General features: G+C 37.6%; 3 protein-coding genes and 1 long non-coding RNA gene across 4 annotated transcripts; 2 read left to right on the forward strand and 2 right to left on the reverse strand.

Annotated features, from left to right (window-relative positions):
• Window positions 1-844: 844 nt before the first annotated feature.
• On the forward strand, window positions 845-8,263 carry sys1 (SYS1 golgi trafficking protein). The gene is made up of 4 exons (XM_044349677.1): window positions 845-984; window positions 5,159-5,394; window positions 5,494-5,561; window positions 5,901-8,263. The coding sequence occupies exons 2-4, from the start codon at window positions 5,233-5,235 to the stop codon at window positions 6,139-6,141; spliced, it is 471 nt and encodes a 156-aa protein (XP_044205612.1). The 5' UTR covers window positions 845-984; window positions 5,159-5,232; the 3' UTR covers window positions 6,142-8,263.
• Window positions 7,610-13,657, reverse strand: LOC122981124 (neuritin-like). The gene is made up of 3 exons (XM_044349676.1): window positions 13,386-13,657; window positions 12,366-12,522; window positions 7,610-11,616 (listed from the first exon to the last, which is right to left on the reverse strand). Exons 1-3 carry the CDS (start codon window positions 13,474-13,476, stop codon window positions 11,382-11,384), a joined length of 483 nt encoding a protein of 160 aa, XP_044205611.1. The 5' UTR covers window positions 13,477-13,657; the 3' UTR covers window positions 7,610-11,381.
• A 1,276-nt stretch (window positions 13,658-14,933) lies between these two features.
• On the reverse strand, window positions 14,934-20,306 carry LOC122981297 (translocon-associated protein subunit alpha-like). Its single transcript, XM_044349954.1, has 9 exons — window positions 20,147-20,306; window positions 18,860-18,972; window positions 18,678-18,768; window positions 18,297-18,424; window positions 17,735-17,869; window positions 17,221-17,297; window positions 16,360-16,438; window positions 16,089-16,182; window positions 14,934-15,912 (listed from the first exon to the last, which is right to left on the reverse strand). Exons 1-9 carry the CDS (start codon window positions 20,214-20,216, stop codon window positions 15,848-15,850), a joined length of 852 nt encoding a protein of 283 aa, XP_044205889.1. The 5' UTR covers window positions 20,217-20,306; the 3' UTR covers window positions 14,934-15,847.
• Window positions 20,307-20,388: 82 nt separating this feature from the next.
• LOC122981298 lies at window positions 20,389-21,355 on the forward strand. The gene is made up of 2 exons (XR_006403207.1): window positions 20,389-21,058; window positions 21,147-21,355. It is a non-coding gene; the product is annotated as an uncharacterized LOC122981298 (long non-coding RNA).
• Window positions 21,356-24,026: the final 2,671 nt, after the last annotated feature.

Raw genomic sequence — 24,026 nt, forward strand, 5'->3', positions numbered from 1 at the left:
TCATTATTATTATGTGAATGTGTGTGTGTGTGTGTGTGTGTGTGTGTGTGTGTGTGTGCGTGTGTGTATTTCTATATTTTTAAACTTTGCTTTAACCCTTTACCAGGCACCCCATTTTTGTGCACAAGTCTGGTAATAACGTACCCAAAATAAAAAGGTTACTGATGATTACAGTCATAACCCTGGTCTCATTTTAAATCTTTAAATTTTACAACAAAAAAGTTAGAATGAGTATAAGTGACCCTGAAAATAATGCCACCAAGGCTAAAGTGTTCCATGGGGGGGACAGTGTTGCTTAACAGGTTTAAACGATTTTATCACGTCGATCAATTGCTTTTATGCTGATATTAAGCACCTTGAACTGCCATTGTGTATGAAAAGTGCTACACAAATAAAACTGACTTGACTTAGACACATCTCACTCACACATACCATACACGTTCACATATAGCATAATACTATCTTCAATAGTACAAAGACAACATGAGTATGTGTGAGAAAGAATGAGTATGTCATTATCATTTGTATTTTCTTCTTCAGTATGTTTGATTCTCATTTCATGAATTACTTTGATTAAATCTTATTTTGAAAAGGCGATTTATTGCAACCGCCGGAAATGGGGAAATAACTTCAAAATAAATGTCCCTCTTGCGTAGTAAGAAAAAAAACAGCATATTTAGTTCAGAATTAGAATAAAATCAAATGCAACGTGGACTCCGAGAATATAGACATTATTCAATAGCGTGTTAGACATTTTCTCCATCAGTTGTGCTGCAGAGAACTAATTCAGCAGCATTTCTCATGTATTTAACACTGAAAATAATTCTTTAGCTGGTAAGTTTTACTTCTGGGTTCACCACAATGACTTCCGTGTTTTCAACCAAGGTTTGGCCAGTCCATCACAAGGCCCGGTTTAGCGGAGTTGTAAACACAGTAAGCAACCGACGGAATTATCGTTGAAACGGCTCATTCTTTATGGTTCAGGTCTGTATCTGTGTTTCTGAGTTTCTGAAACTGCTGCTCGTAAAGAAACCCGCCATGTTATAGCTAACATGATGTAACTAGTCGCTAATCCTCCGTGTTGATGTGCCGTTAGTCGGTAGAAGAGACCTCATAGTTACTGCCAGTCGGTTAGTTAGGTTAAATGTCTGAGCTGCCTTGGCTTTTATTAGTATTTTGACTGAATGTCATAACGGGCTTTGTGTTATTTAGCCAACCACGAAACAGCGTTAACACCGTGTTGCCGCTTAACGTTAATAGTTGAGTGTGTGTTGGTGGGCAGTTAACTAGCTGCGGTTATTAGCCTGCTCCTGACGTTAAATATGAAGTAATCCTATGTAACACAGTCAGAGATAGTTACATCAGGGTAAGACTCACTCCACATTTAGGACACTTTCCTTCTCTATGACGTCGTGTCATCCACTGGTACTGAACTGGCTCAATATTTATCTAACATTACAGCACTCCCAGCCCAGTTTGTGCCTCCCATGTATCTGTTACCACCATGAATTCAGCCTAAAAGATCATTAACCGATTATGTTTAAACAATATTGAAATTGTGAAAATATTGTAGGGATGACTATTGGTACTTTCACAAAATATTTACACAATGAGAGGTTTGATTAATAATCATCAGCAATGTGGATATAATGACTAAGTCGGTAACAGACGGTCTGCAGATGACACTTTCTATGATCAACTCACAGAAGTCTTGAAAGAGTGCAATCTCAACAAAGAATTATTACTTATGGGTGATTTTAATGTGAACTGGGAGGATAAAACTAAGAGGAAAAATGATCACAGAGAAATTCCAACTAGAACAACTAGTAAAAGGCCTAACTAGGATTGCAAAATGCTCCAGTACACAAATTGATCTGATATTTACCAACAAACCAGAAAGAATAACTAAAAGTTATAATTTAATCACTGGCTTATCAGATCATACCCTAACCCTATGTGCAAGAAAACTGACTAAAAGTAGATTTAAGACTACAGCAACTAAGACAATGATCCTTCAATGCATACCCAGAGCTAAGCAAGAAGAATTTACCAATGAAATTAACAGCTTGATGGATGGGATGATGTACTGTCCTCTGATGATCTGGACTATGGCTGTGATACTTTTACTCACAGAATCAACTCTGTGAGGGAAAGATTTAATGTGAGGATACAGATAAAATCTAAAAATAAAAACAATTTACTGTGGTTTAATGAAAAAATGTGGAAATCTAGAGATGCTGCACTAAGGAAGGCAATTAAAACTAGAAGAGACACTGACTTGCTGATTTATAAAGGTTTAAGGAACAAAGTTATCCAAGAGCTAAGAGAAGCAAAATCTCATTTTTATCTCAATATTTTGAATGAGGCAAAAGGCAACTGTAAATTGATCTGGAAAAACATTGATAATCTCACAAGGAGGGACCCAAAATTTTAAACTCAAAGTCCAGTGAAAGTTAATTGAAGATCATCTTACTGTTGCTTCTGTCTTAAATAATTTTTCCTTGAGTCTGTAAATGAGTTAGGAAAAAAAATTATGAAAAGGAAACTGGATATTGTTCCTATGGATGCTACACGCCAGGTTTTCGAGCTGGTAGAAACTAATGAGTTACAAGTAAACAAAATCATCAGCTGTAAGAGATGCTTTCCAATTTGAAACCATGTTTGTCAAATCACACAAAAATATTTTAACTCTCCCTATTGCTCATTTAATTAACTTGTCTTTTAAACACAGCTCCTTTCCTGATGACTGGAAATGTGCCATTTTCACACCTATTTTTAAATCTGGAGACCGCATTGAAGCCAGTAACTACAGACCAATAAGTATACTGCCAGTACTCTCCAAGGTTGCTGAGAAAGTTGTCATTAAACAACTGACAACATTTCTTAATATAAGCAATTTTGGTCTACATTGTACGCAATTTGGCTTTATTCCACTGAAACAGCTACCTTGCACTTAATAGAGCAAATTAAATCAAGACTTTACAAAGGAGGAGTAGTTGGTGCTGTGTTTTTAGATCTGCTTAAAGCATTCGACACAGTCAATCATGATCTTTTAATATCGAAACTCTCTAAATTTAACTTCTAGAGCATTGGCATGGATGTCTTCATATTTATCTAATAGGAGACAATGTGTTAAAGTTGGTGACACACTGTCCAGTGCCATGAAGTGCACAATTGGGGTTCCACAAGGGTCAGTGTTATTTATTATTATTTAGCCTATATATTAACGATCTCCCTCAACAGTGTCATGTTGCAGAGCTACAAATGTATGCAGATGACACCGTTGTGTATACACATGCAAAAACAGCTGAGTTAGCTGCTGCAAAGCTAACAATTGCATTGGAGATGATCACACATTGGCTTGATCAATCATGTCTGAGTCTAAATGTAAACAAGACAAAGGGTATGTTTTTCTCTAAGACTATGGTACAACCTCCTAACACCGATATCATCAAGGGTGAAAAAATTGACATAGTTACTGATTTTAAATATCTTGGTGTGACACTGGATCCAAATTTGAACTTAAAGAAACATGTTAAAAAAAATGGTTAAAACCATAAAGTACAACTTAGCAAATTTTAGACATATTAGAAACTGTCTCTCTTTGGACACAGCCAAGATATTTATGCATGCTATGATTCTTTCCCATATGTCTTATTGCATCACATGTTGGGGGCAGGCTAGAGAAACCGCCATAAGACCTCTTGAGTCCTTATATAAACAAACTCTAAAAACTCTGGACAAAAAGCCAATGCATTTCCATCACTGTAGGGTACTGGAGAAATACAATTTACTGAGCTTTGAGGATTTTAGATAATTCTCAAATTTGTGCCTAGTTTATAAAATTTTAAATGATTTGGCCCCTCCTCCACTATGTGACTTTGTGTCCACTCGCTCAGTAAGTTCTATTAGATCCTCCAGAATATCCTCTATACAAGATTGTACCATTTCGTCGCACTGCATATGGGCAATCAGCTTTCTCTGTGAAAGCCACAACTCAGTGGAACGCCCTACCTGATGATATGAAGAACTGTAGTTCAATCAATACATTCAAGGCCAAATTAAAAAAATCCACTAAAGACCAATCAGCTGTGTAACCATTGAGTCTAAACTCCATCTATGGTCTTGATTTAAATTTGACAAGTTCTAATTGGCATTGTGGGTGTATGTGATGTGCTGTGTGTAGTTTTGTATTTTGTATTTTGTATGGTGTGTTCTGTGTGTGTGTGTGTTTTTTTTTTTTTTTTGTTTTTGTTTTTTTGCTTTGTACTGTTTGTTGTTGTGCTGTTGTATGTTTTTTGTTGGGGACTACAGATGCAAACTAGCTTCAAGCTAACTCTGGTGCAGTGCATCTTCAATGTTTCAAACTGCACCCTGTCCCAGTCAATAAATAAATAAATCAATCAAACAAGACAAATAATAGAACAGCTAGAATGGTCTATCACGATAGTACAATAACCAAAATCTAAGACGATATCTAGTCTCATATCATGATATCAATATAATATTGATATACTGCCCAGCCCTATTCTGAAGGTATTTCCACAATCCCCAAATACTCTTCTAGCCATCTGGATGAAAAAATATTTCACCTGCTGAATCATGAGAAAGATTTTTATTTAAAAATCTTCTTTATTTTGTGGCTGACTGATTTTTTTTCTTTTTTTAATCCAGATGGTTAGTCTGTCTGTCTTTATCCTTTTCTTAAGAGAACATTGCAAAGCTCTACCCTTGATTTCAATGTATTGATTACATTCCTGGCCTGTTGATAATGACTAGTAATTGACTCCGGGGGTGGGGGTAAAAAATGACTGTCTGCACTGCTAAACTAATCACATGCCTTTCACTCACCAAATGCTTCAAGAACAAAATACCTTCATAATTTTAAGTGTCAAGCAATCATTACAAGCTAACAGAGGTTAGCGCCCCTTTCGAAGTATCCTTGCTCCATCTGTGAAGATGAGAAAATGACTGTTGATAAATTACTTTACAGCAATGCAGTAGGCTTAATAGTTTCAAAAAAACTGCTGTAATCTGATGTTTTTTGTCCTATTTCTGTGTAATAAATCTGGTGCATGAAGGTTTTAAACCCAAGAAATGAAATGTGATAATGCTTTTTATTAAACTTAACTGTCTTTTGTCTGTATTTTTGTTTCAGATTTTTTGAGCTCACACTCTGAATGGGCCAGCTGGTAACATCCTTTGGGCCTCTACGTGTAATATCAGTCCACGATGACCGGTAACTTCCGTAGCTACATTTGGGACCCAGTCCTCATTGTGAGTCAGATTGTGCTGATGCAGTGCATCTACTACAGCTTCCTGGGCCTGTGGTTGGCAGGAGTGGACAGTCTGGTGCAAACTAGTCGGTCACTGGACCAGATCTTTAGCTATGAAGTAAGTTATGGGATCCATTTTGTCTGTGTAACCTGTTTTTTTTGTGCCAAATTTGTGTGCTCCTGAAATGGTATTCAAATCTTTGCTGTGCTTTGGCAGGCTCTTGGTTTTGCAACAATACAGGGCAGGCTCTCAATGATGGCGTTCATATTGAATTCACTTACCTGGTAAGAGACGTCTTCAGTCTTTTCTCTGCACATCAAAGAGATGCTGTTTGTTTAAGTATCTTATGAGACAACCCTTATTAAAGGGTGTTAAGTATTTATTCACTCCTGCACAAGTGAAGGATTTCCACCAGTAGAACTAAACACTGTTGTAAAAGGTCTTAATTTAGATTAAGTAAAAAATATTGTAGTCATTTATTTTAATTTCTATAGATCTGGTGTGTAGCAAGACCTGAACTTTAACAACTCTGAAGGTGGATCTTTGTATCTACAGGAATCTTATCTGAAAGCAGAGGACAGCGTTGTTGATAACATAGTTTTTATGTCTCGTTCTTCCTGCAGCGCACTTGGTCTGTGGTTCTTCGTCCGTCGAGGGAAACAGTGCCTGGACTTCACAGTCACTGTGCACTTCTTCCACATGATTGGCTGCTGGATCTATAATGCTCATCTTCCAGGTGCCCTGTCCTGGTGGCTCGTCAATGTGGCCTGCATGGCATTGATGGCTGTAATTGGAGAGTACCTGTGCATGCGGACTGAGCTCAGGGCTATTCCAGTCAATAGTGGACCCAAATCTAACCTTTGAATTTTTGTTGACGCCACGCTGAAAATTGGTGGACGCTTAACCCTCGAGGAACTTGCTCAGAGAAGGTTTTTCGCTGCTGGCAAAAGAAATGGAACATGAACCACCATCAGCATATATATATATATATATATATATATATATATATATATACATATATATATATATATATATATATATATATATATATATATATTGGATTGAACGTCAAGTGATTCACCAGATGAACTGACCTATTTATTCATAACTGTCCATTAAATGTTGGACAGTATTAACTGTGTAGCATATTAAGATACAGATTTTAAGGCTTATCAAAAGAGACGTCAGTTTACACCCTTCTCTCAACCGGATGACTATAGCTTTTTGTTAGTAATTCTTATTTTGTGAGTGTTAATATTCAGTACATTAGCATGAACATCCTATTGCCTCATCTAAAGACATTTTAAGATTGATGATATTTGTTCTCTTTTTACACCCATAGGAAATCTTCAGAGCAAATATGGGAGAGCAAATGTCAACAACAGACAGTGTTGCTCTCTCTTTGCATTGGTATAATTACAAGGTGGCCACGTTGGCAAACAAACATCATGGTTGCTATGTTATGTAAAGGATACTTTGGTTTTAAAATTAAAATCTTCCACTTACACCTCACTGCAATTTAGAGATGCCAACGTGCAGATTTACCGAGTGAAGCTTTTAATCATTTTTCTCATAGCTGCATCTAAGAGTGAAATGTTGAATTATGAGCTCAGTTTTCCAACAGGTATATTATAGTTTTCTGATATCATACATAATCAAACAGACGTAAGTCAAAGTAAAATCAGGCTTATTTTTACATTTCTTGATAATGTTTGTATATTCAGTCTAATAAGAGCTCGTTAAACGCCTTCCCTGTCAAGCTTGTACAGCATTTTGCACCACTAGGGCTGTTTGTTTCCATCTCTTTGTGTCATGATGTATTATGCAGACAAGGTGGCCACTTAGGGGACCGTTTGTCAGACACCAGCTGTGTTCTGACAGCAGGCTGTGTCTGTGTTCCCGAAAAAACTATCACCAACGTGCAACGCCAATGCTTTCTGGAACAATTTTAGCCTCCCTATTTCGTGATGGCTTTTAAAATCTTGTCTAAAATAACAACTTCTTATTATTATTACAGTTACTCATCTTCACATTCTGTGCAGTGACTGTCAGATGAAACCTTTGCAGCTTTGATAGTAGATATGTGATGTGTTTCGAAATTCAGTTTCTAAAATGTACATCATTCTGCTGCAAGGGATTTAAAGGAATAGTTTGACACATTAGGGGATAAACTTATTCGCTGTCCTGACAGGAGTTAGAAGAGAAGCTCGACTTTATGTCTGTCTATTAAATATAGCTGGTTAGCTTAGCTTAGCAGGTAAAACCAAGTAGGTAGCACCTCTAAAGCTCACTAATTACCATGTTATATCTTATTTGTTTTTTTGTGTTAACAAAGTGTAAAATCAGTAAGTTGTGTTGGTCTCCTGCTGACGCTGAAGACTCTTGGAGGTCACTGCGCTCCACCAAAATAAACAGCATATAACGTGTTATTCAGTGATCTTTAGAGGTGCTGGTGGGTGGATTTTGTTGTCTTTGAACAGAGCCAGGCAAGCTTTTTCTCTCTCTGTTTCCAGTCTTTATGCTAAGCTAAGCTAACTGACTGCTGACTTTAGTTTCATATTTACTGTACAGACTTGACAGTGGTATCAACTTTCCTATCTAACCCTCAGTAAGGAAGTAAACAAGCGTTGAACTATTCCTTTAACTTATGTTCAAACTCATGACTACTCTTTCTGAGGCAGGGTAAGCTAATATTTGAGTATTTCTAGCAATGGCTGCTCTGCAAGTTTTCACATGCAATGTCACCTTTATATTCCTTAACATAACTTTGTTTTTTTTATAATGGATTTAAATAAAAATGGAGAGATGGACCTATTCATGTGATTAAATTCTCGGACCTGTTTCCAGTGCTGAAACATCACAGATGGGGTGTATGTTTTTTTTTTCCACTTTTTTTTTTTCTTTTTTAAATGTAGATGTTGAAGGACTTATTGTACAATTTAAGGACTGTCATGCAAATGCTGTTTAATAAAACACCACCAGTGCATATTGATTGAAATAAATCTTTGTCAGGAAACTGTAGGTGAAAAAATAATTGGCCATTATGCTTCAGATGTTAAAGATAGGTCTTCTAATGAGTGCCACAGCACAAGCGTGTCTTTGGTTCTCTGAAGGTTTTCCACCCTGGGCCTTGATCCCTCATTTTCTCCCATTGCTGCCTCTGCTGGAAGTGTCCAGGTGGAAAGAAGCAGATGGGAGAGCACTAACGAGTTGGAAAAACACTAGTTGCGATCCTCATTACCAAGACTTTTCTTGAGGGAAGACTAAAAACAGAAACTCGGTTGTAAATGAGTCGTACAGCAGTGGACTCGCTGCTTTCTCTGAACCATTTCTGGGTCATTGATTAAACGCTCCACTGTTCCACCACTTCTGCTTTCACTTTCTAGATCTGTGCTTTCCATTAGTTTGCTAAAGGTGATGAACACAAGAGCTGTACATTTTAAACATGGTGCTTTATTATTACAAACACAATACTTTGCCATATATTGCTTTATACAGTCTTGTAAATAGTGTGCTTTTCTATCAGTAAACTGAAAAAAACCACATGGATACTGAACTTGTTTTTACATTCAGAAGTTCTTTCCATGTTGAAACTGTCGTTAGGGTTCATTTCTTATGGTATAATGCTCATGATAACACAATCATTTTCATGCTTTCTTCAACAGCATATGAAGGGATAAGAGTCCTCTCTAAAGTGATCATACATATTGCTCATGCTTTGAGGACGTTTTGTATTCTCACCACCAGACACACGATGGATGACGTTATGCTACCACATGAGAAACATGAAATAATTAGAAACAACTACAACAAACATGCTGATGGAGGTAAGGCGGGTGAGGGCGGGAAGGTAATGAATCTGCATAAGAAAGGATGCTGATACACCGGGAGAAATAGCCGATAACTTCATGCACAGATCAATACCACTGTACACTTTGTGTAAGGTAAAATCAACAGACTGGCCATTTTTCTCTGAAGCACTGTCACAAAAATTATCATGCATCTGTGATAAAAGAGATGATGGAAAATATTCACGACCACAGTCAGGAGTCGCCGACGTTTTGATGATGCCTGTCAGGATTGTCAGTGTTAAAGGAGATATGCAAATGTTGACAGTTTTGGGGAAACAAAATATACAAAAAATCTGATTGACTCTTGCTTTTTAATTCTTAATTTGTTCTGAATTTTATTTGACTGTCGCAGTAACTGACAAAGTCTTGAGGGAAATTTAACCTAATTACTTAAAATACTATTACAATTAGTGATATCTCACATGGTTTATTGGCTAAATATGTCAAATGAGTTGGGATGATACCATGATAACTGTAGCACTCATGAACTGATGTACATGAATATATGCTCATTCTTCTCTCTGCTCAATGTGATTTTTGTGTAAAATCAAGTCTGTTTCTCCAAATTAAACCAACTAAATGCATGAAATAGGTACTATAAGCATCATAATTATGCAATGCATTAATAGATAGATCTTTAACTGAAGTATTATTGATGCAATAGCAGTTGTATTTTCAAAAAAAAATGCTGTTTCATTACACAGCAGCTATTACTTTTTCTATTGCATATTATTGGACTTAATTTAAGACTAATTGTTGGAGTTGAACTAATAAATGCTCGTGCCTGTTAACTGCAGGTGATGTAACAGACATTTGTGAAAAAATAATGAACAGTCACACTTGAGATTTTCTTTTACACAAACATCAACAGGTCAGAGGTTTAAGAGTAAGAGTTAACCAAAGCATGGGGCGAGGCTCTGAGAGAGCGAGAGAGGAGCTGGAAAAGTGAACGTGTGATGGCATGTCGGATGTCTCTTTTTGGTGTCTTTGTAGCAGCCGTGCAACATCAGCCCCACAGGGCTGAAGTGTTGAGGGGGAAGAGGGGTCAAAAGCTTTATACAAGTGGCTTGATTGTCACTTACACAAACATTTACTACACTTTGAAACAATGGGCCTTTTCACCTTTTTGTACATGTGAACATTGGTTAGGTTCTACCTTTGGTGCAGTTAATTCTCTCAGATTAATTTCTGGTTTGAACTTTATGTTTGTCCTTTGAACACATTAAAATAAGTGACTCCTAATAACTCAAATTAAACAAAATTGTTTCCAATGACTCAGATTTGCTAAGATATTGCTGTTAAGTGCATCTTTAAAAGGTTTCTTGTAACGTGTTAGCTAATTACATCATTATGGCTTGGCTGTATTGATATAAACTAGAGATTTAAATTTGTTTGGTGCTAAAATACACTGTAGCTCTTAATTAAAGGAATAGTTTGACATTTTGAGAGACGCACTTATTCGCTTTCTTTGCCAAGAGTTAGATGTCGACACTGCTCTCATGTCTGTATGCTTAATATGGAGGAGAGTGGTGTCAATCTTCTTGTCTAACTCCCAAAATGTTGAACCATTTCTTTAACAATTGTGATAAAACCATACAATACATAGTACAGGGAGTGGACACAATACCAGGAACACCTTACTGTCTTAAATATGAAACTAGTACAACACCTCCACAAATACTGCTTTAAAAATCACCTCAGGGTTGAATCCACAAAAACAGACCATGATAATCTTCACAAATGTAGTATTTATTGCAGGGCGGATGTCTTGGATTGTATCAGGTTTTACTGGTTTCATGATATTGTGTCCACCCCTTATATATTTATATATTGGGCATCTTGGGCAACAAGAGCCACAGGTGTCTGTCTGACTGTAGATTGTGCTGATCAGACTCTGTTCAGATTGTATCTGAAATCCCTAAAATACATGTGAGTACATGATTGTTTGCTTTAGCCTGCCTGGACTGATAAATTGGCATGAATATAATTTTTCTCAACAACTGTGCCAGCTTTTAGACATAAGGGAAGATCAAGCTGAAATATTTGAGGGGATTTCAAATATTATTCATCACAGCAAATATTGATTGACTTGCCACAGACATCCGTGGCTCTGTGTCAAAATAATCCTTATTAAAATATTTGTCCCTCTTAAATCCGTGGCTTTAGGTTTCAGCTGTGCTCAGGAGGGAATTTTAGGCCCTCCTCACCCTTCCCATCTCCTCACCGCCGCCCCCACTCCCCTTCAGTCCCCACCTATACTGAGGACCAACAGGGCCCAGTCGTGATCAGCATGCCTATCAGTGGCAGGGTAAGTGCAGCAAGAGGTGAACCTATGCTGGGAGAGGAGCTGGGGCTGCACAGGTCGAACAGACTTCCCTGGAAGCGCATCTTCCTGGAGTCCTGCCTCAGCGTCTCCCAGATGGAGCTGACTTCCTCCTGACAGTCGGACAGCGCTGTGAGGGCACATGTGTGGAAAGCTTCCCAGTGGCTGTGGCAAACAAAGGATCATCAGATCAACACATGCGTCTGCCATTTTCCCTCAGAATTTCATCCCCTGCTACAGCATGCAGACGTGTGCACATACTGGCTGTTGCGGATTAATTTGCTTGCCAATAATCTATCACTCAGATGGCTACGGTGGCTTCAACTAAGTCAAACTGAGCTTTAATTACCATGGCAACTGAATCAGAGAGTGAAACAATATCACAGATGATATTGCAAGTGGGCAATTTTCAACAGAAGGCTTATGTGTAAATCTTTGTCTTCAATACACTGTGTTGGGGTTGTAGAGTACGTGCAGTAACAATGACAAAAAAACGTCCCCGGAATTTCATTACTGCTGCAGCAAAGTCATAAATTATTTAGTACAATGGCTCAGTGTCTCAGCACCATTCATTTCTGTATTCTCCCTCTGAGATTGTGGCAGCGGCTCTTTTCCTCTTCAGTATTTTGTCATGATGCATATGTCATACTTTACATGTCTGTATTATTCTACTCAATCATGCATGATTTCATACAAATACAATATGACCTTATGCACAGTGTCTGTAGATCAATGGAGGTTTGAAGTTTCTCTTTGCCCTCTGTGGTCGAAAGTGAACTAATCTGCAGTCTTTTTCTGATTTCCAATAAAATCAAGCTCATAAAAAAATATGTTGGTATTAACGCATATGTCCAGTGCTCACAACAAATGGCTGCCGCATGCATACTTTCTCTTACTGATAAAGGTATTATCACCTGCACACAGCCGCAACTCCCCTCTCGCTGGTCACGTTCTCCTGATAGTTGTCCATGCTTTCTCCCAGCTCCAGGACACAATCAGAAAAGTCCTTATAAATGTTCTCACACTTCACATCTGCATCTGAGTCTCCTGACACAGTGAAGGACAGGAATACTGAACAAACAAAAAAAAAAAAAGACACAGGTGAGGTGCTTAATTTTACCAAGCTTTACCAGTGTGTGATGTTTGGCCTGAAACTGTTTCTTTCAAATGAACAAGTTTGAAAGATAAAGCAGTAGCAACATCCCTGATAAATACAAAGTTATCAGATTCCTTTGTGGTTTTTCAGTTTTATAAAAGGTGCATCAGTCCTGTTTAGGACTACAGGCCATTTGGTAGATTCAGTCTGATTCCTCTTCCTCTATATCTCCACACTCTGAGCTTTAAACACTGCTTATGCTCATGCAACTTCTGCACAATAATCCCATTCAGTGTCTGATTTGGTCTGTCATTTCCTAAACTTGTGTAATCAGCAATGCAATGTAGAGATTTTGCAGTCCTGCTATCTGAACTTCACTTAATACAGATGTCAGTGGGTGGAAAGCTGTGAAGCAGATGTTACCACTAGTGCTCCTGACCACTGCAGCCCTCACAGATATATCTTTCTACACAGGCTCTGTTTAGCTGTTTGCAATTCAAATTGTAAAACTTGTTCTGTAAGAGAACTCAAATAAGAAAAGGATCTAATTTTTTATTTTTAAATATTGCATGTCAAGCTTGCACTCCATCCCCTTACTGTAACACCCAGTATCTCTCGTCGATGGGTGTACTCCAAGCTGTGGCCACAGTACAGGTCTCTTATCCATGCAACATCACTAATAACCATGATGAAACAGTGATGGAGATATATAAAGATGACAACAATCATAGCTGTAACATCTCTGATGCAGGTAGATAACACCATACAAGGCTGACAAAACCATCCCGAGTAGTCTGCAGCCTTAAAGGAAACCACGGAGGAGCGTGAGATGTCTTACCCAAGGCAAACGCAAGAATCCCTCCGATCTTCGTCGACATGAAAAATCCCATATCATCCCATTTCAAGCCAAGCGGAGCGCACGGGATCATGCAACCGAGGTAGATCGGGAATAAAGGCGGTGCGCTGACTCACGCGGGGCTGATTAGCTGCCCATTATTAATGTGTGTCGGTGTGTATCAGCGATTAAGCGGCGAAACACACACACATACACACACACACACTTGGTGGGTGTGTATGTACAGTCTTTTCTTTGCTCCGGCCGACTGCTGACGTTACCTGCCTCCCGGCGCGCGCTGAGCTCATCTTCCCCTCTCAGCACCGGACAGCTCTCACCTCCCCGAGGAGGAGGAACCACCACGCAACCCTGCTGCAACCTTCATACAACACAAGGAGCACTCTCAGGATGTCTTTTTTATCTCTCATGTCATCTCAGTAGGATCTCTACTTAATCCTACTATTCACGTGGTTGATGCAGTGCTGCACAAAGCAAAGGTTAGAAAACTTTTAACAATCACAAACTGACTTATTGGTTGGTTAAACTTTTTTTCTAATAGTTTCCTATAAAAAGCTATAATTTGGCACTAATCATAAGGGAGAAAGAGACACACTGTTGTGTGAAGTTAAAAAGTCATATGAGCATAAGGAGGATTGTTGGAAAAGTTGCATGGGGGAAATAGGCAATAGATAAATGATTAAATGTGTTCCAATAAATAAATAACTAAAAAGGAGGAGCTGAAAAATAAAATGAAGAACTACTGAAAGATACAGTAGGGTCTAAGTGACCCTAACCAAAAGTCTAAGTGGTCTTAGACTTTTGGATCCCACTGTAAAGAGAAGAGTAAAAATAATTTTTAATTTATCTACTGACTGGAGGTAAATTGGAAAAGTGTAGCGCTCTATATTTCTCTTTACACTCCATTTTTATTATCTAACTAACTGCATTATTTATTGATGTTTTCACGTGTATATATATACTGTATTTGCCTCATCTGATAAGCTTTTACTGGCTTTTATCAGCTTTGAGGCTCCACACAAAAGCAGTTGTCGATTTACAGAGGAATTTTCTTTTAATAACTGCTCCATTTAAACCCACATTTATTCATCATTTATGTTGCATCGTATGCTTGCCTTTAGATGAATTGCACATTTTTGCATGCAGACCTGCTGTGCACTGACTGAGAGGCTCTAGGTTACACTAGCTCAGCATTTATTTGGAATAAATTAATTGAGGTGTACCAATTGAAGACGGTCTCTTTTACTTAGTTGTATTTCTGTCAATAAGTGTCAAATACTTCCCAAATTTTCTTTGGAAATTATTAGGGATTTACAGACCTGTAGAATTAAGTGTTAACAAAAGTTTTGAAAAATCTGTGGCTAAAAACATAATTTCCTCAAGTGGCATCATCCATCGTTGTCATGTTATTGAAAATGTGTTCAGTAAATTACAACATCACTGCATGAAGCACAAACTGTTGAGACAATGACGAGATGAGAACTAGATAATATGATTAAGTTTCCAAGAGAACAACTAACAACATACACAAACTTTGTTCACCCTTTTATTTTTTTTTTCCAAAAGGTGTTTTATCACAAATAATGGCAAACAATCCCAAAGACTGCACCATTTGCACCCATTAAAGAGTCTGAAATGCTCCACTGAGACTCAAAAACAGATTAATTAACCTGCAGAAACCTCCAGAGAACACTGTTTTAATGTTTGTTTAATGACTGCAGCTGCCATTGCCCCACTGCAATGATACCAAACCTTTAAGAAACCTCAGAACACTGAATGGTAGAAACATACTGTAATCAGTGGGAAACATTTTAATGGATTTCATCTATTTTTTGGTAACATAAGGTCTTTGCATGGTCCCTCACATACGGTACAGATAAGGCACAATGGTGTTTACATGACAGAGAGGAGGAGGAGGATTTATCTCATTCAGCAGATGACATATGAATGTTTTGAAGTCCTAAAATCCATTTTATCCTAATAATGCAGATAACAAATAAAGTTATTTAATCTCAAATGCAATTATTATGACTTCACAGCATTCATATGGGCAGAACTGATGTATTAATTTCTCCTTTTTGGGGTCAGTTTGTACCACATTCCCATGTTGATTTCAAACACTTGGGTTTATCTTTAATTAACTTTCACACACGCAAACACACATACTGACAAAAAAATCCCTTTAAAAATGAACTCAGTTATTCAGTTATTTTAGTGTCTAAATGGTCCCTCTGATCAGAGCAGTAGAGTCCAGGATGCTCTATGGTAGTGATACGAGCGGAGCAGCAGGCTGAGATCCATACAAACATCTTTAACACTTTGCTTGGGCTGAAGATTGGACTCCAGAAATGTTGATCCATTGTGAATGGGGAACTGTGTTACTGTGGTGAGGAAATGGGCTTTGAAAGCCTGACGTACAGTATGATGATGGATGGAAACCGACAGTTTTATTGATCTACTCCAGCTGTCCTCTTGGTTCGCTTCCGTGGAGATGTTTTAGGGGACGCCTTGTCTGTAAGACAGGATGTAACGATCAGCTGTTTGTACAGTTTGTGTCACAGTAATATGAGCAAAAGATCACCTTTCACATTATGGAAAAAGAAATGAATGAAAAGAATGTTGAGGCAAAGAGGATATAGGATTCTCTGTGTTATTACTTGTGAAAGTCGGGGATAAAAATGAACATACTCATGACATTGAGAGTCTCCTGAGGGATCCAGCTGATGTCCACATCGTTTACCCCAACAGTGCCCTTCTCTATTTTCACTGAGAGTCTCTTTTTCTGCAAAACACAAGTTAAACACATCTCATGTTTAATCCAATATCCTGCCTCAATCTCAATCTATCCCTTTTTAATGTTATCGGCTTTACATGTAAAATATATTTTGTTACATTTGCATTGGTAATAACTAAACAAAATTATTAAAAATACAACATCTGATTGAAGGTAAACACGTACCGTCCTTGAATCCAGGACCTGATACATTCCAAAGAGCATCAGGACCACCAGTCCAACCAGGAAGACGTACATGAACATCCTGCAGATAAAAGAAAATCAATTCTTTAATCAGTGAATAGAAATCACTAAAACAGTTCTACAGTTCCTTATTTTTGGCTTTACAATTTATTTAAATATCTCTAGCAACCAAGAATAGTTTTTAATCACTTGACTAGTTTTAAGGGAGTGGTATGAAAACATTCTGCATTTAACTTACTAAATAATGTGAGCACATTATTGATTTTAGAGCACAAACAAACCATCAAAAACAGTCCTATTCAAGCAAATAGCTCATTTCATCAAATGCACATTTTTAGCAAGAACTGTAAGTATAAAGACTAATGAAACATAACTGGTCCTTGATTTGAGATTTCTGGGTGGAAAACACTTTCTCTTGCTGGACTAATTTGCTGTTGACAGTTTCTGTGCCTCACACAAGCAGCAGCACAATTCTGACAACTAATCTCTTTGTGCCAATTTCACACCTCCTGTTACAGGCTCTTACATGTGCTACAATAGTTTGGGAAAGCTGGCATTGTGAGAGAGTTGGATTCTGGTATTATGTGGGAAAAATACTGAAATTTAAGCATTATTTAAATAGAGCTGAGATGCAGAAATAGGTTTACTTTTTGACTCATGTCATTAAGTATGTTTTCCACCTGCTGCCTACAGTTAGCGTTCGGATTTAGTCATTTTGCTGCTTTAGCACTTAGCATGCACTCTCAAAACTAACTGCAGTAAAGTAATATAAATAGCAACATTTTCATTAACAGATATTTACATGATAGGATAAAACATAAACCCAGCAGTAGAAAGCCTTACGTTTCTCCATCCAGTCCTTCATCTTTCTCAGTGATGGTGACAGTCTGGTTGTAAATGGCAGTCTGGAACACGTTGCCCTGAAAAAAAGTTGAAAACAACCAGTAAGTAATTACCTTACATAAACCAGGTCCTTAAAACTTTCAAGAACTTTCTTTGCTCCTCAAAATCAGAGGACTCAGCATTCTTCACATCCTTCGTTATCAGCATGAAAACAACAATCAAAGCTCAGCAGGCAGAATGACTGGAAGGTGCCAGTAGTAGTCCCAATTATACAAAAATGTAAAAAAAAAATACAGCTGTGAAGGCTTACATGGAGGCCAACTGCTTTGCTGAAAATGGCCTCTTCATGCATTAATTTTCATGAATCATCCAAAACTGTGGTGGGGTGTGAAAAACCTTCCCGTGGTGCATCTTGACAGTTACCGTCTAACATCATCACACTACATTTTATCTCTAAAAAGTCACCCTGAACAGACAACCAGCACCAACCACAAATAATGAAAAACTTTCTTACCTCTGTGTCAAGATAGTTGAGGAGGATAACAAGACCGAAGGGACGACCAGCCATGGGTTGAGCTGGGATGAAAGAGTACTCGAAGGAAGCCTGAGCCTGAGGCTGAACTACAGTGCTCAGGGGCAAAGCTGTGAACTACACAAACACATACATTGTTAAAATTAGACTTCTTAAACTAGGACATAGTTTATATTCTCCAGTTGTATTTTTTGTGTTAGGTGGCAGGACAGGCGGCAAAACTAACTCTGGTCTAGATCAATGCTAAAAATCTAAGAGATTATATAAAATTGTAACAAAACATTACATTATTAGGCCTTAATTGTTTGAATATACCACAAGTTAATATTTTAAAAGCCTCTATTTCATTCAGAGGGACATTAAAGCAAAAATATTATACAACCACATCATTAACTTTGAGACAGTTTGTGAAGAAATTTTTGATAAACTCAACAAATTCAACAAATTATTGCATTTTTAAATGACTTTGCTTTGCATCCAGCTACAGATGAGTTGAGAAGGTGAAGTGATGTTTGATGGTGGTTTTATTTCAGATCCCACTTACGTTCTGAATGTAAAACTGGAAGTCTTGGGGGTAACGGAAGGACGCCTCCAACGACTGAACGGTGAAATCCTGACTCCCCTTGTTGGTGAAACCCACCAGGAACCTCACGATTTCATTGGCAGGGAACTCTAAATTTATGATGGATGTGAATAAATATTAAATATAGTAAAAAAAATAATGCATGAGTTCTGAGATGCACCAACAAAACCACAGAGTTTTCTCATATTTCACCCCATAAAACAGAAGCAGCTCAGGATCTTGTATTCAATTTCATGCTTCCATTTTTGACGCATTTTTTTCTTCCGTCAACAAATGTTATGAGTATTAATGCTGTAAAAGCGCAATGATTGAAAAAACAAAGCAAAAAGAAGCCAGACAAACCTTCTCCTGTCATGAAGATGATGGTTGTGTCGGCATCAGGGTGAGAAGTCATCAGTTTATCGGCAGCTTCGGAGTCATCGTCGTCTCCTTCCTGAAGATGAACATCACTTTGTAACTTAACTGTCTGTGTATATAATATATGGTTTTGCTTTGTGCACTGCTGTATGATAAAATATATATACCGAGGTTTGTATCTGATCCTCCTCAACAAGCACCTCTTCTTCATCTTCCTCTTCATCTACTGCAACATCCGGGTCAGTGTCCTCAGCAGAGTCTGGCTCTGCAGAGACGTGGCCTGTGAGGAGGCAAGAGAGCAGAGGTTGAAAGCTGTATCATGATATTGTGTTATATGATTAGATTATCGAGGATTGTGGGTATCATGACGGTGATGGAAAGTGTTTTTCTGGTCTTAAAAACTGTTTTTAAAGTGTATTTTCACAGCTAACAATCTTTGGACTGTTCTCAGTGAATGAAACAGACAATAAATGCCCATATTTGTTCACCAAATCCAGATTACTAATAATTTTACTTCTTGAAATTGTTTTGTGTAAATATTTGGACAAATACCAATAATCATCCCTTAAATAATTCCACATCGTATCAATATATGTCAGTATCAAGATATTTAATCAAAAATATGTATTTATTTTCTTGATATCACACTGCCCTAGGTGGTTATTTGAGGGGAAAGCCTCCTGTAGCAGTAAAAAAGTGTTATAACAATATGATTTAGCCTACTTTTTTATGTATACTGTATGTCTTTTGTTTCTGTTAGAAGTTTTATACATCAATCGTAACTTATCATTCAGAAAATAACTAATGCAAAAAGCAGAGAAAAAACAATGAGTGATGTAATTTAATCATGCAAAAGCTTTAAATTGATTTACCTGCTAGTACTTTTCACAGTCATTCAAATTCAGCTTAAAATGAATGGTTAGATTAAGTTTCTCCACACATTGTTGTTGTTGATTAATGTTTATTGTAGCCAGTCTGCAGCCTGAACAATATATCCCCCCTGTTGATGTGTGTAAGAAAAGCGGCCAAAGAGAAACACAAGTTACCATCTTATCTATGGTGACGTGTCCCAGCAAGAGGGAGCCGTTAACTGTTGTGCTGCTGCATCCAAAATGTATATAATGTTTGGCCTAAAACTCCCCTCTGAACCCCAGAAAAGTGAATCTTAACTTCACGTTAATTTACAAGTTATTTTTTTAGCGGCAGAAGCTGGAATTGACGATCGTTTTCATTCATTTCAGAGTATCGAGTCTGTCCCATATTTATGAATAAATCATGAATAAAACGTTTTTACATTCATGCTAGTAAAGCAGCCGTGAAGACAGACAACAGACTGAGTATAGCTCTATGACTATATGCCACGTCAATATGTTAGGCTGTCTTCTTTTTTAACTTTTTAACTTTGTAGAGGCGGAAGGATAAACCGAGTCAAACGCAGCATAAATGTGACTTACCGATGGATATCAATCCACAGGGGAAGGCCAAGAGGAACAGAAGCAGCAATTTTGATCCGAAATTGAACATTTTTGCAGACTTGAAGGCTGAACTTAGTAACACATCAGCGTTCAGGAGCAGAGAGGACAGCAGTCGAGCAGGGGGCGGGATAAGAGGAGGTTAGACCCGCCTGTCGGATAAGGGTCCCGGCTGCGGCCTGTAGGAGAGGGGGCGCAACGTGAGCATCCAGTTAAACCCTCGGGTGTAATACCACCTCTGACCACAGTGTGTATTTCAATAGCAGAATGGCGCTGTCCGCATTTCCTCTCGTTGACTCCACGGGAAGTAAAGAGTGAAGAAGCAGCAAGTCAACGTTTACAACTGATTTCACTGAAAACCTCAGCCAAAATCTGAGCTATTCGTGTCTTTTTATGTTTGTAGTGAACGAAACTCACAAGACTTTTCATTTTTCGAGCTGATATTTATCTGCTGGTCTTAAGTAAGTTTGTTCCAGACATTTAATTCAGCTGTTTTTCCGCTGTGGAACCGAGACAATGTTTTATCTCTGAATGCGATAACATTGGTAATATTAATCGGTAGTAACAACAATGAACAAAAACAAATGGACATACTGCTTTCTCCTGCATTTGTGAGTGACAGTCAACCACTGTAGCATTGTTGTCTCTAATCTTGTCAGACAGATAAACTGATTCAGATAAACAAAGCCACGCCAGACTTTGTCAGATAAACAGCACGTTAGACACAGATGTGCACGATGTAACTCAGTGAATAAATTAAAATGTCACTCAGTAATATTTGAAGTGCGAGTTATATGAATGACTTGTGTGGAAATTCTGCACCTTGTTGTCTGAGCTGTCTCCTTGAACTGGTCTCATCTTCAGTCCTTCAGTGCATCGGTGTAACATGGTGAGGTATGAAACTTTTACTGCTGCTGGTTCATAAACAGACAGTTTATGTTCATTATGTCACATTCAGTCGTACTGACTTCTGTCCCTCCAGAGTCCGCCCAGACTCTTCAGGTTCATCTCTCCTCTGGTCAGACTACGACCAGCTAGACTTTTTGTTTGCCATGTCTGTATTAACTTTGTGTATTCATCAGCATCATCAACATGTGCATAAGCCTTCATAAACCAATCATATTGGCTGTGTTATGTATGATTTGATTAAATGAATTGAATTATAAGCCCAATAAATGTCCTGAATCTATCTGTTGTCTGCCTTGATTAGTTGTGTGAATAACATTCAGTGATCTTTACACAGACTATATAGTGTTCATCAAAAATGACAAAGTTAAAAGAATTTTTTGTATGAAAAGAAGAGAGCCTAATAATATTTAATTATGATCATTGTCACTCTGGGCCAGGACATTGCTGAAACGAATTGTCAGTGTCATCTCAATGAGGCTTTCCAGGTTAAATAAAAGTTAAGTAAAAACAAATTAATTATAACAACAACAATAATATTAATATTAATGTCTTAAATGGTAAATGTCATAACTCTTTCATGGTCAGATGGCCTTTTATTCAAGTCAGAGCAGTACTCTACATTTTGCAGAACATAATTTTACTGTGTGAGTGTTTGAAACATTGGGAATGATCTGAAAAAGGGTCATTTGGATAAATTTTTCATTAATTTTTTTCTATGGTGACTGTTATCAAAATTATATTTACACAGAACGCAGCGATGATGGTAAATTAAAATAAATCAACAACTACAGGAGTAAATATTTACATATTTACTGTACTGTAAATATGTAGCCTACTTCATTATTTTTCTTAAGTAATATGTTGAATACTTTACTCTAATGTTTTCTTTACACTGTGACAAAGGATCTGATTACTTCTTCCACTACTGATCATTTTGCAACAGGAAATACCCAACATCAGCCTCACGTTAATAACATTAATAGACACCATTTCTTTCTGCCTCAGAAATAATGGTTCAGTCTCTGATTTGCTCTATCAGAGTTTAGAGAGTAGCTGAAACCATGAATAAGAAAATTAGGAAAGCAAAGGATGTTGATAAAGCAAAAGACCTCAAGATGTTGCTGTAGCTCATTTAGAGGAAATATATAATATATATGTATATAAAGTCAGATGAACATTGCAAGGAGCTGCACAGAACTGAACAAATGTTTGAGTCATCAGCTGAATATGGTTGAACCCCATGATTGCTGCTGGGAAATTTACTGGAACATTACCAATGCACAGTGGTTTGTGGAGCTTCACAATGGTTTTTGGTGAATGCACCAAACACTACTAATAGTGCCACACGGTACAATTTCTCTGCTGCTTCTGCTAAACTCACCACATTTAAATAAAATTATCGGACTGCTGCGTCCTTTGTGCACTGTCTCCTTTGATATTCCTTAAAAAAACTCACACATCCTGACTGCCTACTTGTAAAGAGTCATCTCTTTAAATAATTTTTGTTCCATCATCATACAAAGGTGGATGTGGTTTGATCTATATAGCTTTGTCTCCTTGCAGGAAACCACTCACCCAGAGTCAGTGTGTGGGATGTGTGAAAACAGACTTGAGAAATGGCTGGAAGACGTCAGATCTGAATTCACAATTATCTCAAATATGAGAAAAGTGTATATGTATAAGAAAAAAAAAATCTTATTTAAAGGGATAAAACATTTTTCTGGTATTATCTTTTGTCAGTTGTTATACAAACTACACAATTTCAACTTTGTCCCTCTTTGTTGTCACAATGACTGCCCAGTACAACCAAATACAACTCTAATCTTTAAATATCCTTTACTAAAAGTGAGTATTGTGGCCTTATAGAAAAATAGTGATGAATAATAATGTTCTGCACCTGGATTAGAAGACAAGAAGAATTGGAAATCATGCAGGTCAATACTGCAGGAAAATCCAAATGATTGCTGAACTTGGCAGACAGAATGCCGAAAGTGTGTGTAGCATATTTGAACAATGGCTTATTACACTCCACATTCATTGATTACCTCTGAGTGTGTTTACATTTGCACCAGCATCCCAGTTATGATCAGGTTTTTGAATACTGGGATACTGTGGCATGTAAAAATATATATTAAATTGATTTGACTTGATACGGTGAACTGGAAGTGAATGTTTGACTCTGCTAATGTGAAGGAAGACTGTATTGTTGCTCCCATTTTCTAATGCTGGTGACAGATATATGGCTGGTGATCAGATGGAGAAGATAAATCCAGCAGAGCGGAAACAGAGCACAGTCCAGAAAACAAACTGAGTTCATCCTCAAATATTGAGAGGACTCAGAAATTAAAGAGATTTCATGGATGTGGAAAAGCCAAACATGTGGCTGCACTAACACATGATGAGAAACCTGGTTAATTAATTTAATTTGAGTAAAAGCCATGTTTTAATACGGTCCATGTAAACATTAAGCATCATGTCCTGAATATCATCAAAACCAAGGGCCTGTTTCACAAAAGCAATTTGCGAGTACTGCTTACAAAATCATGCCAGTGCACCATTTCATAAATGTTTGTCACCTGCAAATTGCTGATGAATTTGTATGTGCTACACTGCTCTTGCATCATTGTGCATGGGTCGTAAATATGGTGTTTTCTTTTGATTAGTTCAGTGTGTCAAAATTAATGCGAGAGGAAATGATCTCATTTTGCAAGTTGCAGCTTGCATGTTGCAAATTTGGTAAAAAAGGGGCCCTGGATAGTGTGCATGCAAAACAGTCATAAACAACAGTATAATCTGGTCAAGCTAGTTCAATTATAGAGAAAAGGTTTGCTTCAGTTTTATGAGTTTTATGAAAAAAAAAATCAACACACTTGCTCCTGAGGTGAAGGTGTTATACTGATGATGGAATTTTTCTTCATATTTACTGGTTAGTCTCAATTTTACAGCTGTCTGG

Source organism: Thunnus albacares, chromosome 4, assembly GCF_914725855.1.
Source record: "Thunnus albacares chromosome 4, fThuAlb1.1, whole genome shotgun sequence".
Classification (NCBI taxonomy): Eukaryota; Metazoa; Chordata; class Actinopteri; order Scombriformes; family Scombridae; genus Thunnus; species Thunnus albacares.